The 16,354-nt window shown below is 39.4% G+C and overlaps 1 protein-coding gene across 4 annotated transcripts in view; it reads left to right on the top strand.

The window, feature by feature from the left end:
• Window positions 1-16,354, top strand: part of LOC147030400 (speckle-type POZ protein-like) — a 126,266-nt gene that overhangs the window by 84,369 nt on the left and 25,543 nt on the right. For 3 of the 4 annotated variants that reach the window (XR_015056344.1, XM_085874416.1, XM_085874418.1), the window contains exons 6-7: window positions 7,832-7,959; window positions 13,959-14,136. Coding sequence is in view for 3 of the 4 variants with exons in the window: in XM_085874416.1 (XP_085730542.1) it covers window positions 7,832-7,959; window positions 13,959-14,136 (306 nt within the window). In the remaining variant the exon portion in view is untranslated. The remainder of the gene's footprint in view (window positions 1-7,831; window positions 7,960-13,958; window positions 14,137-16,354) is intronic. The other variant, XM_085874417.1, reaches the window with a different exon arrangement.

Genomic DNA, 16,354 nt, shown 5'->3' with positions numbered 1-16,354 from the left:
CGATTTTGTTGAAGATTCAAATCTGATCATTTTAAAAAAATTCAAAGTAATTCTTCACCCATGAGAAATGGGGCCAAAAACGATATGTTGCATGATATTTGAAAGCGTTGTGGACAAGTTGTGACAAAACGAGATGGATGATTTGGGTAGGTGACCAGAACAAGCGTATTAGATTTTGGTTCAGGTCCGGATACAGATACAGCCATCGGTGGGATACAAAACGTAAACTGTTCAGCCTGACGGAGGTTTGCACTCTTCTGAGTGCCGTTTTAGTTAGCCCCTCCCCCGGGGTTTTGCAATCACTGCGTGCGTGTGTGTTAAGGCCGTAACTTTTTTTACCATTTGAGCTTTTGTCATCAAATTTTCAACAAAGCTTTATTCTGAGAATATGGAGAAGGCAAATTCATAATTTGGTCAAAGGTCAATGTCACATAAAATCGTCAATTTTCATCCAATCGACCTGAAATTTTAAGAATTTGCATATTGGGTCACTGAATTTGTTCACCAATCAAAAGCTAGAAGCAAATTTTTTTTTTAGATCAACAGGTTAAAGTTCAAGGTCTTTAAAATATCAGTCATGTCAATATGTCAGTGACCCAATATGACACAATTCATTGAGTGTAACCTGTGTTCTGTCAAGAAGCTCAAAAGATTAAAGGTCAAGATCACGAATTGTAAATTTCCATCTGACTTGAAATTTTAGCAGGGTTTGCACATTGGGTCACTAAAGCCTATTACTTTTGATGTCAAAAGGTCGAGGTCGCCTTAAATTGTCAATGTTTTTGTATCTTCAACCTCTGCCATCTTCGAAGATGGATGGAGGTTACTGTTTTCACCCCTTTCTGTTTGTTTGTTTGTGAACAGTATTACGGAAAAACTCCTCAACAGATTTCGACGAAACTTGGTGGGGGGGGTTAGGTATGGTCCAAGGATCATGGCATTAAATTTTGGACTTGGTCCCCCCCCCCCCAAAAAATTGTTCGAGAATTTTTTTTCTTTGCATTTCTGCATGTTTTAAGTGATTTCCAACCCCCCCCCCAAAAAAAATTGTTACCCCCCCAAAAAAAATAGAGAATTTTTTTTGCATTTCTACATGTTTTAAGTGATTTCCAACCCTCCCAAAAAATTGTTACCCCCCCCAAAAAAAAATTTAGAGAAATTTTTTTTTTTGCATTTCTATGTTTTGTGATTTGCAACCCCCCCAAAAAAAAATTTAGAGAAAAAATTGTTTTTTCATTTCTACATGTTTTAAGTGATTTTCAACCCCCCCAAAAAAAAAATTGTTAGAGAAAAAATTGTTTTTTTTTCATTTCTACATGTTTTAAGTGATTTTCAACCCCCCCCCCCAAAAAAAATTTAGAGAAAAAATTGTTTTTTTTTCATTTCTACATGTTTTAAGTGATTTCCAACCCCCTCCCCCAAAAAATTGTTAGAGAAAAAAATGTTTTTTTTCATTTCTACATATTTTAAGTGATTTCCAACCCCCCCCCAAAAAAATAATTGTTAGAGAAAAAAAAAATTTTGCAACTTTTTTTTTTTCAACAAAATTTCGATTTCTTTTTTTTTGCATTTCTACATGTTTTAAGTGATTCCCCGCCCCCCCCCCGCCAAAATGTTGGAGAAAAGAACTATAACTCAGCACTGTTGACATATTTAATGAATAAGATATAAGGTTCACTTGAGTGACCCAGCAGTATTGGCGGCGGAGGTTTTGCACTCTCCCGAGTGCTCCCCTCTCTAGTTTTGACTGTTTTTATCATGCTTAACATGAAGAAGAAGAAGGAGAAGTTCGAATACAAAGCGAATGTGAACGGGCTTTGCATTTCGAGATGCTTTCTAGTTTTGATTTTGTTTTGATAGCTATATCCTGTGCATCTGTATTATAGAAGGAGCCGTTTCTGTATGTTTGGTTGTCGTCCTACAACTTGAGAACGGATTTCAATGACATTAATGATGGTGGATTCAGTGAACTCCCAGGAAAGTTTTTGATGCCAAAACAAAAAATATAATAATATAGGAAGGTAGGTTTGTGTATGGGTACATGGGCACATGTGCCGAAACTGCAAATGCCAAGTTGCGATGCTGGTTATCCCCGCATGGAGGGCAGGATCTCACAAGAATCCTGGAGCACTGCTCTCAACAAGTTGACCAAGACCTGCAGCGTCATGCCTCTGCAAGAGAAGAGGAAATTGAGGAGCACCACTCCCAGAGACAGTGTCATGATGTTGGCCAGCACAGAAATGCATGCTGTAATCGTCAGCAACTACGCAAAGATTAGTATTTCCGTCAGCGAAGGGATCGATGTCTTATATGCTAGTACATATAAAGAGACAGATGGTCTGTGTTTGTCAGGGTAATCTCAGCTATTACTGTGAGTAGGGAGTTATCGTTGACAAGATGGTGGAGTTCATGGCCACTGAAATGGTATAGTTCATGGTCTATGTATTTAGCCACATAAATGGAGAAAGAAGCTCAACAGAAATCATTTTTGACTACCTTTTTTGTGCAAACCCCTAATATCCTTCACACTCCGAAGACCCTTTCAACCCCTTAGACCTTTGCACCTTTTATAACTCGTCGACCCCTTCATCCCCATTTAGATCCTTCAGAGAGTGGTCAGGAGTCAGGAGTTATATGTGGTCAGGAGCTCAGGTGTGCCAAGGAAGGACTTTGCACGATGGAGGATGCCCAGACGGCGACTGGCTTTGGAGACCAGCCTGGAAATGTGGCTTTCAAAGGAAAGATCATGGCAGATGGTGAGACCCAGAAGCTTGAATGTAAGGACTTCTTCAAGAGGATTGTTGAGAAAGTAGATTGGGGGGGGGGGGGGGTTGCAGACAGTCCTGTCAGAGAAACATAGTGAGAGTGTGAGATTTGTCAGGATTGAAAGGCATGTTCCATGTGTTGACCATCATTTGATTTTATCCAGATCTGCAGAGAGTGAAGAGGCTTCTGCTTGCCAATCTGAGGGATGACGGATGGTACGGCAGAGGATGGAGTCATCAGCAAAGAGATGAACAGGATTTTCCAGGGAGTCAGAGAGATCATTGATGAAAACCAGAAAAAGACCAGGGCCCAAAACGGTGCCTTGAGGAACTCCAGCCTGAACAGGAAGAAGGGATGAGAGAACTCCATTAAGGGCCACAAGGTGCCTGCGACAAGAGAGGAAGTCTGTGAGCAATGAGTGGAGATGTCCTTGAATACCGTAGGAAGGGAGTTTGTTGAGCAGGTCAGGGTGCCAGACCATATCAAAAGCATGTGGTAAGTCTTGGGAGATGGCTCTGATTTAATGTCTGGCATTGAGGATCTCCATCCATTGTTGGGAGAGCAGAAGCAGCATATACAGGGTAGATTGATCTGGTCTGAATCCAAATTGATGATCGGAAATCAAGCCATTGGAGAACAGGAAGGATTTTGTGTCAGAAGTGATGATGGATTCCATAACTTTGCTGATGATTGTGAGAAGGCTGATTGGTTTGTTGTTGTCGGGATCTGTTTATTATCATTTTAATCCGAAGTCCTAATAATAGATAAATAAAACCTGTTTAAACAAATATCACACACAAAAATCTACTTTTTAATTTATATATTGAGCAAAATGATCCAACATTCAATTTATTTTTCAGAAAAAGTATGTGAACCTCTCAGTTAATCAGCTCAATTGAGGGGGTAATTACAGTCAAGTGTTTCAATCAATGGGATTACAATCAGGAGTGAGTTTGGGTGGCCCTGCCCTATATGAAAAACATAAACTTAGTTCGTCAGAGTCTGGTCTTCACCACACAGATTTAAGGAAGCATGTCATGCCCCGATTAAACGATTTCTGAAGACCTTAGGAAAAGAGTTGTTGATGCTCATTGTTCTGGAAATGGTTACAAGACCATTTCTAACGATGTTGGGGTCCACCAATCCACTGTCGGGCAGATAGTGTACAAATGGAAATTTCATCATTGTTACTCTTTCCAGGAGCGGTCATCCAACGAAAATCACTCCAAGAGCAAGGTGTACAGTCATCCAGGATGTCACAAAGAACCCCAGGGTAACCTCTAAGAGTCTGCAGGCCTTTCTTGCATTGGCTAATGTCAGTGTTCATGATTCCACCATTAGGAAAACACTGAACAAGAATGGTGTACATGGGTGGATAGCAAGAAGAAAACCATTGCTCTCCAAGAAGAACATTGCCATCCATCTCAAGTTTGCTAAAGACCACCTGGATGATCCAGAAGGCTCTTGGAAGAATTTTCTGTGGACAGATGAGTCAAAAGTGGAACGTTTTAGCTTAAATGAGAAACGAATTATGTTTCGCGAAAACCAAACACTGCATTCCAACATAAAAACCTCATCCCAACTGTGAAGCATGGTGGTGGAAGTATCATGGTTTGGAGCTGCTTTGCTGGCTCAGGACTTTGATGGCTTGCCATCATTGACAGAACCCTGAATTCTAGATAGTACCAGCAAATTCTACAGGAGAATCTCAGGACATCCGTCCATGAGCTGAAGCTTACATAAAGTGGATCATGCAGCAAGACAATGGTCCTAAACAGTAAACACACAAGTAAATCGACACCAGAATGGCTGAAGCAGAAAATATTTTGCATTTTGGAACGGCCAGGTCAAAGTCCAGACTTTAACCCAATTGAAATGTTGTGGCAGAACCTGTAGCGACCAGTTCATGCAAGAAAGCCCACAAATATCTCTGAGATGAAGCTGTTCTGTAAGGAGGAATGAGCCAAAATTCCTCCAAGCCGATGAGCAGGACTAATCAAGAGTTACAGGAAACGTTTGGTTGGAAGTTATTGCTACTCAAGGAAGTGCCACCAGTTACTGAATGTAAAGGCTCACATACTTTTTCCGACAAAGAAAATTAATGTTGGATCATTTTGCTCAAGAAATAAATAAAAAAGTAGATTTTTTTTTTTTTTGTGTGTGTGTGCTATTTGTTTAATCAGCTTATCTTTATCTATTATTTGGACTTTGATGAAGATTTGATCACATTTTAGGCCAAATTTATGCAGAAAATTCTAAAGGGTTCACAAACTTTTTTTCAACACTGTAACTGTTCATATGATGTTCCGTAGAGAGGAAGAGTTGATGAAGTTATTGCTTTTGCTTGTTTTATTTTGTTATTTTATTTTGAACTTGTTATGTGAAATTGTTGATGGAGCAAAGCTTCAGCTCAACATTTCAACCACAGCTCTAGCTCATGATAAAATATGGTCTGGCTGATCCCTATTTGACAATGCATCGCTGTCTGCTTTTGGCACCTGCTCAAGAAGCATGCACCTTCATGCCTTTTTCTTTTTTTTATATACCAGATATTTACCTTTGTCATACTTCTGGCAAGCTTTTTAAATGTGTACTGCTTAATTGTTAAACTCGGATCATTCCACATCAAGTGATCAACCAAGTTTGAATCTGCAATGGTGTGTTTGTACAAATTCCCTTACAAGGAATTTCAATACAGGAGGGGGGACCATTAGGCCCAACAAAGCCTGCGTTCGTATTGTATGGGTTTATTTTTGGATACAAAGTCGAGGCTTGTGGTGGAGCTAGAACACGGAATGGATCAGGATGCAACAGAACAAAAGGAACAACAGAAAGAGAGGGGGAAATGCACACTAAAAGCAGGGTTCAGGGACAATATAGAGGGAGGCAGACAAACCAAGGATGTGGGTAAGAATGAGAGGTTGAGGAAGATTATTCCTTTGCTTCCTTCATGGTAGAGCTTGGTTGTATTTTTTTTTTTTCGGAATTCCATCTTGACTTTTTTTTTCCTCACTTGTTTCTGTTGGTTGTTGGGCAGGTGAAAATAATTATGGATAGTTGTTTATAATATCATGTGGAAACTGTGGTTCAATAGTCATATCAAAATCATGTTTTGAAGTTCTTCAGATTGTGCATGTGTTATATTCCAATTAAAATGTGCATGAAATAACATCAGTAATAGGTTTATGTGGATGCATCAATTATGCTGTTGCATTGCCATTACATTGTACGGAACATGCAGGGGTTAATAATATGTAAAATACATATATAGGGAGTATGTTACAAAAGAGGTATTATGTTAAAACACACAGACACACACACAGACACACACACACACACACACACACACACACACACACACACACACACACACACACACACACACACACACACACACACACACACACACACACACGTAGCATAATATATGTGAGCTCCTGCCATTTCCCTATGAGGGTGTGCGTTATAACGAGCATGGGAGGCTACCCCAGAAGCTGTCTTTCGCTCCGAGTCAGCCCTGTATTTCGCACGAGAGGCTGCTTTCTTTTTTTTTGTTTTTTTAATATGATTGTGTTTATTCTGGACCATTTTCCATTGTAACTTATCCATTTTGTCGTGACTTCTAATTCAAGGCAGAGATTTTTTTACGGCAGAGATTTTACAACAGTGTCCAGTCTGCACACGTGTAAATGGAGTTCAACAGTTTGTGGTGTATTGTGGTCATATTATTTTATTTCATCCAATTATAAACCAATTGTTATGGAACGGTTGCTATACCCAAGAGACAATGTCGCTTCCTCTTATTAGAATAATTTTAATCGCTTCAGTCATTATTGTGCTCGACTGTCTACTGAAATTGATGAGGGAAAGAAGAAGTACAATTTGGTGATTATATATTTGGCGAATTTTGTGATCTCCCAATTTAGTATTTTAGCAATGTATTCTGGCGTCTTTATCAGACTTGTTGGTACTGAAAACGCTCGAGAATAAAAGGTATGCTTTTAAAGGCTTGTGACCACTCTTGAGAAGCTTTTCAGCATATTATTTTGTGCACATTTGATGGGGCGGCCATTTTTTTTCCATGCCATCCCATACTCCATGATATCTTGGAAACTCAAACTTTAGTTTGAGACCACATGCCATCCCTTTTTTTTTTGCATAAATATCCTTGCTTTAATCCCATAAGTGGTCTACTTGGAGATTCTGCATGGGCTTTTACCTGCAAGTGGATACCTTGGACAACAGATAAATGGACTGAATTTGCTAACAGTTTATCGAGTCAATATAAATGAAAGCGCATACAAGTGAAAATGAAACTTTTTTTTTCCTTTATTTGCACATTCGTGCACATTTTGTGAGATTGACAGCATTTTATCCTTTTTATCATTTACCCTTTTCAGCTTTTACCTGCACAATTGTGGGGAAGGGACTTGTGTGCTTGTTCTCAACTTTAAACCCTGACTGGTAATGCCACAATTGGTCAAGTATTAGTGAGTGCTATGTGCATTTGATTAAAAAAAAATGCTCAGCTGATAACACTTGTACTGGAAACACAATTTCCCTCGCTTTTGATGCTTGCACCACTGGGATGGAAGCCTATTAGTCGAGTCAAAGCCTGTGAAATAAAGGGCCACGACTGCTGTACCCTGGGGAGCTGCAGCTCTTGTGCTGCCCAACAAAACCATTTTGTGAGCCGATTGTTCCTCCGGCATGCGTGAATAAATGGGTAGGGATTGGGGCTTGCGACCTGTTTTGGCACAGCGATTTGGATACACCAAAGCAGTGGCGGTCCTTGAAGCCCAAGCCAAATTTGAAAATCATAGTAGCCAAGATATTTGACTGTTTTGCCAAAAAGACAGAGGTGGAAATGCAACATTTAAGTTGGACACCTGCTTTGGGAAAATTTGAAGAACATATCACATGTTCCAGATGTTTTTTAGATTGCATAATAACTTGGGAATGCCTTTCTCTTACTCTTGGTAAACTGTTCATTGGAATGATCTTGGATCTCACTTGTAAATGTACAAGTTTATCTTCTGCTAAACTCTCATGCCCTATCCACTAGAGAGCCAACGAGCATACCGTTTTGTCCAAGGAAAGGATTGGGGCTTTAAGAAGTTTATTCGCAGAGATTTCTTGCTGGATGAAGCAAACGGCCTGCTTCCAGATGACAAGTTAACACTCTTCTGTGAGGTGTGGAACTTAGTGGATTCAAACATGTGGCATTTTGGTGAATCACCCTTCATTCATTTATTTTACTTTGTAAATTGCTCAAAGCTCATGGAAGAGCTTTGACTGTGCTAACATATGGGGACATTTATTGCAACACTTTATTCACCTTGCAGTGCTGTCAATGAAGCTGGAAAATACTATACCATACAATAATTTGTAACTGAGGCCTCTTGACTATGAAGCATCATTTAATGCTGAAAAAGTTATTCCAGGACGGTATTCAAAGTTGTGTTTTCTATATGCATAGGATTATAGTGTTTGGACGATTACACTGTCAGAGCCACCTGGAATGTGACTCTCACTCTTGATTGTTAAAATATTCGGCATTGCATCACACTTTGATAGTTTTGTTGCAAAAGGCTTCATTCTGACCAGTTATAGGACGAGAAGATAGATTCCGTAGCATTTTTTTTTTCCAATTTCTATCCCCATCATTTATTGTGCGAGATGTAAGCCTCTGCTGTCATCAAAATGACTGACTTACGAGTTATTGTGTGGCATGGTGTTTTGTACACGTAACATACATTTTAAGGAGATGAGTTGCTGAAAATATTCAGTCTGCACAGATTTGTTTTATTTTGCATGAAAATAAATTTTCTTTTGTTAATGTGGATATTAGATATGTCATAAAAGCATTAAAAATCTGCATTTAAAAGTGACTATTTGCATCTCCGACCCGCTTTTTTTCCTTTTCTTTTTTCTTTTACTAAAAAGACTAATGCTTAAACGTCAGCTACACCTCATTTCTCACTGCAGTAAACATAACCTTATCAACTTTCAATCAACACAATAAACTGTCTACCATATCCACCAATTGAAACCAATGCTCACCCTCGTACATGAGTGTTCTGTTATATCGCTGGCACATTGATTGTCACATTGATTGTAAACATGGTGACTTGATAACTCCATCAACCCATGTGATACAAGTTCAGAGCTTCAATCTTACTTGAGTCCCAATGTTGCTTGACTTTGAATCAGGACTTGTCGACTTAAATTGTGATGCTATAATGCTGAGTCCAGCTGAGTCCAATGAAATTGTGATTTTGAAAATGCATTAAATATTTTACTTCCATGATGTATTCATTGTTTGACATGAGCAAGCACATAATCAATTAATTACTGCTTGTTGAAAAATTAATTGAGCTTTGTTGGTCTGTTTATTTTGTGCTGTGAGGTATAAGCACTTTGCATGAAGATTATGATATTTGTTTCACATTTTACTTTGAAAAGGGGAATGTTTGGTGGAGGCTGGAGAGGGACTGTCCTGGTAGATTTTAGGGGCAATACATTTAGGGGACCCCTTTTCCGGCAAGCATGGGCAATTAGGCTTGCCAGTTTGGGGATTTGCTGGATTTTGGGTTCCTATACCTATCAAAAACAACACTGCACTTATGATACAGATACTTTCACATTCATTTGCAATAATTTTGGGGAAGATAAATTAAAAAATATAAGTGTATTTATATTCACTTACCAAATGCTCCTCCTTTGTTGGCTTATCTGGCAAGAGATTACTCCATTACTCCATTGCTACAGTAATTACAGCTCACAATTGTCTTTCACAAGCACATCGGCGTTCGGGTGTGCTGAACAATTAATTATCCAGGAGCAAATAAACCTTGGCGTCATCCGACAAACCCGCAGCGTGAAAGCGTGCCCTTGCTTCGTGCATAAAGTGATTTTCAAACCAAGCAACAAACAAGGCCGTTGTTATCCACACTCGCTTGATACTCCTTCAAACCACCAGAAAGACCATTCCAGTGAATGCTCGATGCTTCCGGCTCTTATGGAATCTTACAGATTTGTTCAGGCAATAAGCGATCTTCCTCCACCAGCCTTATAAATTATTTTATGTCGGCATCTGCAGCTTCCAGTTCAGTTGAGGCTTTTTCACCACAGACCTTAAGCAAACATAGGCCATGACTGTTCCGGAATTCCTGGAACTACCCAGACGAATATTCACACGACATTGGGCCTAATTTGTAGTGAAAGTTTTTTGCTTGTGTCATTATTATTGCACGATCCAAGGGAAAAATTCTACAAACGGCACTGCCTGATCCACTCGATGAAGACATTATCGACGTCAGCGGTCTTCGGCTGATGTAACATTTTACTTTTGTCCATTGGCTTTGGTACATCACTCCCACCATAAAATTGTAATGTCTGCTCCTTTTGTTTCTTTAGATCGTAGACTGTCGATGTACCAACGCCATACTCCTCGCTCAGACATTTCACCAAAACTCCCATGTCATGCTTACACAACAATGCCACTCTTTGTTTAATACTGAGCTAAAAATGCTTCCTATTCAAAGCACCACTAGCTTGTCCAGATGTTGAAAGCCTTTTAGACATGATTGCGATACAGGGGGTATTGCACAAACACAATTGTGCACACAAAACTATAGAGCACAATGTGATGATGGTGAATCGGATGTACATGCCACTTCCCGGGTTTGTCTTTGGTCGTTGCACTGCACAGCGTCACTTCTGTGGCACTAGGTTTTTCCAAGCAATTATTGCGCACGGGGCGATTCGCTTTTCAGAAGGCTTGCGCAATGAAAGGATTAAAAATTTTAGGACTGGGTTTTCAAAATTTTGCCGGTTTTCGGGTCTTTTCGTTTTTTGCGTTGTGGGATAAGGGGTTCCGACATGTACTAGACCAATTTGTTGGAATTCTCCCTAATTTTTTTTTTTGTCATCATGCAGATTTCTTGATGACACACCAGATACCGGGTCTGATGAATCCGATATTCGGCCAAATAAAAAAAAATATACCAGTTGATCCTCCAGATATTTTTTTTAAAAGGAAAGAGGAAGCCCTTTTTATTTATTACCCTCGCCAAAGGAGGGGGTATTGCATTTGGCTCCGTTTGTTTATCTGTTTGTCCTCACAGAACTTTCGTGTTTTTTCTCCAGAACCGCTTGTCGGATTGAAACTAAATTTTCACTATTGGTGCGACTACCCATGTAGAATGTGTCATTGATAATTATGACATCAAAGATCAAGTGGTGTGGCAGCCACATTGGAAAAGCAGCAAAACTTTGGACATCTGTATCTCTGAAACCGCACTAAGGAAAAAATTGAAACTTGGCACATAGCAAGTACTTCTCATGGGGAATGATTGTGATATATATATATATATATATATATATATATATATATATATATATATATATATATATATATATATATATATATATATATTTAAAAAAACAACATCAGAGGGGCCCTGATTATGACGTCATAATTGCATATGTAGAATGCCACATCCGATCAGTATGAAAAATTTTGAGGGTCATCTTGGGATAATATGGTCCACAGAATAAAAATTCATAATGTCATCGGTCATGTGATTCGGCAACCATAATGTAAAAAAAAAAATCAAAATAAAACCTTCAAAAATCTTCTCTGAAGTGGTTGAACAAATCAAGGCAAAACTTTATACATATGACCGCCTGTCCATGAGGAACAAAAGGTTCACACATATGATATCATAGGTCACATGGTTTGGCAGCCATATTGGATTTACCCTCAAACCTATAAAAATACATCACTCAAAAGAAGTCCTGGCGAGGGTCTGCAATCTCTGATTGCTATAAAAACTCATTATTGATATTGGGAAATCAATGATCCAATGATAAGCCATAAAAACTTAGTGTTGACATTGGGAAATCAACGATTGAATGATAAGCTATAAAAACTTAGTATTGACATTGGGAAATCAACGATTCAATGATAAGATATAAAAACTCAGTATCAACATCGGGAAATCAATGATTCGATGATAAGCTATAAAAACTCAGTGTTGACATTGGGGAAATCAATGATTCAATGATAAGCTATTAAAAACTCAGTATCGACATTGGGGAAATCAATGATTCAATGATAAGCTATTAAAAACTCAGTATCGACATTGGGGAAATCAATGATTCATTGATAAGCTATTAAAAACTCAGTATCGACATTGGGGAAATCAACGATTCAATGATAAGCTATTAAAAACTCAGTATCGACATTGGGGAAATCAATGATTCATTGATAAGCTATTAAAAACTCAGTATCGACATTGGGGAAATCAACGATTCAATGATAAGCTATTAAAAACTCAGTATCGCCATTGGGGAAATCAACGATTCAATGAAAAGCTATTAAAAACTCAGTTATCGACATTGGAGAAATCAACGATTCAATGATAAGCTATAAAAACTCAGTATCGACATTGGGGAAATCAACGATTCAATGAAAAGCTATTAAAAACTCAGTGTCGACATTGTGGAAATTATTAATTAAATGATAAGCTATAAAAACTTAGTATCGACATTGGGGAAATCATCGATTCAATAATAAGCTATAAAAACTCAGTATCAACATTGGGGAAATCATCGATTCAAAGAATGGTGCAAGTGTCGTACATGAAGATATGGATTTTTAAGTGGTGAAAACTGCTTCAATATTTGGAATGTCCTTCCTTCCATTTTTCCGTCAAAAATGAAGAAGAGGAACTTTTCTAACTCACCGTGTTCCATTCGTTTCTCGTTTGTTGTTTAGTTTTTCTTGTTTAGTTTTATGTGTTGTTTATTTGCATCAGGACAGTAAGGTCATCCCGCCTGTTGAGGAAGTAACTCGATTTCCTGCTGGCTAGTTTTGTTTAAGTAGCACAGCTGCTTCACTGCAGTCGACACAGCTTCCTTCAGACATGGGTGCGATTTATTTATCCCCCCCCCCAGGATGTTTGACAAAATAACGAATATTAAAAAAAGGAGGCGACTTGAAAAAAAGGAAGTGGGTGGGCACGATCAACTGGCATTTTTTTGTCTTCTCTTGGCCTTCTATATGATGTCTTGCTTTTATATTTGCACCTGCATGCATTCAGTGAAGAGAACTGCAACAATAGAAAATATTCAGCCGACTTTAAAGCCAACAAATATGCTGCCAGGGTGAAAAGCTTCAGTCCAATCATTCAGGCACATCATGACCTTTATCACAAATAGTCTGGCTCACACTGTTTGACACAGCTTTCTTTGTTGTTCAGCAAACCATCTTTCCCCTTCTTCATTTCTCACTGGCTGTTTGCATTTATTTTTCTCCCACATATTTATGGGACGTCAGATATCACACGCAACGTCACATGATCAACCTAATTATTTTTAAATCCTTTAGTGCAATAGCCTCTGGAAAAGCAATCCAATTTGCAATTTCAGCTGAGGAATACAAAATGTAGGAGGGTATACACGTCCTAATAAAGTGGTCAGACATTGTAAACAGGAGTTACATATGCACCACCAATACAGTGTAACAACTTAAACGTTATTTCTAGGTGAGTTCATTATTTTTTTCCAAAATATTTTGTGGGACTCGAGATCTCTTCCTGACCCCGGGCCCTTCGGCTTGCACCTCTTCCTTTCTACCCCCGGGCCCTTTGGCCGATGACTCTTCCTGCCCCCGGGCTCTTTGACTTGCATCTCTTCCTGCCCCCGGGTCCTTCGGCAGGCTCCTCTTCTCACCCCCGGGCCCTTCGGCTTGCTCCTCTTCTAGCCCCCGGGCCCTTCGACTTGCTCCTATTCTCGCCCCCGGGCCCTTCGGCTTGCTCCTCTTCTCGCCCCCGGGCCCTTCAGCTTGCTCCTCCTCTCGCCCCCGGGCCCTTCGGCTTGCTCCTCCTCTCGCCCCGGGCCCTTCGGCTTGCTCCTCTTCTCGCCCCGGGCCCTTCGGCTTGCGCCTCTTCTCGCCCCCGGGCCCTTCGGCTTGCGCCTCTTCTTGCCCCCGGGCCCTTCAGCTTGCGCCTCTTCTCTCCCCCGCGCCCTTTGGCTTGCTCCTCTTCTTGCCCCCAGGCCCTTCGATTTGCACCTCTTTCCACTGTCTGTTCTACTTGTATCTTTGTTCTCTATGCTGTATTCAATGGTGTGATTATTTTATTCCCTCCCCACTCATCCCATTACCCTTCCCTTGATGAGATCAGGTGAGTGTGGTACAGGATTCTGTCAATGTCTCTGGACAGACGAGTGGTACAGCATTCCGTGTTCCTGATTGCCACTTAGCTGAGGACATGGGTGCAATGTGGGAGACTGGACATTTGGCTGACTGTACATTACATGTGCGAGGCCAGTGCTTCCATGCTCACAAGGCCATACTTGCTGGTGAGACCTTGATGGAAACATAAGGACTGTCATTGAGTATTGCATGGATAAAACATCATTATATCCTTCATTCCTCATGTTATCTGCCTCAATAATTCACCGACAGAAATGTGTGGATTTATTTTATTGTTTTAGGTGAAATTACAATTCACTTTAAAACTTCATGATTTTTATTGATACGATTATAAAAGGCTTATTTGGTTGATATCCCAGGGCGGTTCAAAGTTCATGTGGACTTATTTATTTATTTATTACTACTACTTCAACTACTTTTTTTAACAAACCCAATTATTTCCACATTCTTGTGGGTGGAGTCAGCCGTGGGACATTTTTGGCCCATGTCTTTCATGAACTGGCCAACCAGGCCTGACCGACTAAAGGGGGCAATAATTTGCAATTTGTTCAGGTAATACCTCACAACTTTTTTTTCAAGGTATAGGCACGTGGAAGAGCTAGAAACATGCCTACTCTTTACGAAAGACTCTGGAATCTTTAATGTCCACCAACAATTAATGCTAGGAAATGGAACACCAAGCTTAACCTTCATCAAAGGGATGGCACACTTTGTGATGCAATGCCCGACATGTGAAGCACTAATTCGTTAGTTTATCGTGAGATCATGAATCAAACATGGACTAAGCCCAAAGGCAGGTGGGCTCGCCAAATTCAAGGCAATGCCTGCACCATCCTGTCAGATGAGCGTTTTATTTGATACTTTTTTGAAAGCAATTGGAAACTAAAATTTTGTACAATGTTGTTTCCTCTGAGAAAGATATTTAGGAAATGGTATTAATGCTGGTTAAGGAATTTATTTATATTTTTCTCAATAAAACCAAGATTGTCGGCAAGAAGGTCACATGCGTAGTGCAACAGAGGAATATCATTAAGTTTGTTGTGAAGGAGAACATGAAACCAACTGAAAATCATACAATTTTTTTATCCACCCAATTGGGTGATCCACATCTGTCACATTGTGTGTTTAAGTGGTGTAGTTTGTTCAAAAGTTGGAAATTTTATCTTTCGCATTCTAACCTGCAACCAACTATCACTCAAATTCAAAATAAAGACCAATGACTGCACCGTAGTCCCAAAAAGATAGCCAGACATAAAACACACACACACACACACACACACACACACACACACACACACACACACACACACACACACACACACACACACACACACACACACTCTGACGCACACACACACACACACTCTGACGCACACACACACACACACTCTGACGCACACACACACACACGTACACACACACACACACACGCACACACACACACACACACACACACACACACACTGACACACACACACACTGACACACACACACACTGACACACACACACAATACAAAAGTTATTTTATTTGAAGTTATATCCTTAACTTGTAAACAATTTACTGATTTCCCAACTGCCCGGATCATCAGCTGGGCACCGTTTTTCATCGAGGTTTCGATCTTTTCAGCCCAGAACCTCTCCAAACGGCAGATCCATAACACTGGTCGCAGGTCCACATCAGTGGATTACTCAACATCAATTGAGCCACAACTTCAAAGTTGTGTCCTGACAGTCAGTCGACACAGCAATGCAAATATCCTTATTCAAACTTATTTAATTATTACTTTTATTTAAAGTATTCCTCCATACTAGAAGCACCCGCTACCTACGGGAGCCGTCATGGGGGTCATGTTATTATATTTATGCCTCCACCTATTTTACTCCAAGGGGTCCCAGGATTACACACCCAAATAATGGTTGCGATCGGTTCAGCTGTTTTTGCGGTACCTGGGAACAGACAGACAGACGGACAGATGGTGAATTTTAGTAAGATGATGAACTTTAATTATAAAAAGCTAAATATGATAATATATTAAGCAATAAACACTTTACCTTGTAGGCATGTCCATTACTGCACCTCCATCTAACCATTGACTCAAACTGTCATTCAAATATTCAAACTGTCATTAATAACCGATTTTAACATGCTGCGTTGTGTATCTTAGCAACCACCAATAAATTATATTCGTGTTTATTTATAATGTATTTTATAAATAATTTTTTTTTTGTATTTTCATGTAAATACCTCCATTATTTAATACCACATATATATATATATATATATATATATATATATATATATATATATATATATATATATATATATATATACATATAAAATCAAAGATATTAATTAAAGAATC

This window comes from Eptatretus burgeri, chromosome 3 (assembly GCF_056783735.1).
Source record: "Eptatretus burgeri isolate ZD-2024b chromosome 3, Ebu_testis_v1, whole genome shotgun sequence".
In the NCBI taxonomy this organism is placed as follows: Eukaryota; Metazoa; Chordata; class Myxini; order Myxiniformes; family Myxinidae; genus Eptatretus; species Eptatretus burgeri.
Note: the sequence above shows the minus strand (reverse complement) of the source record. Positions and strands in the feature narration are given on the sequence as shown.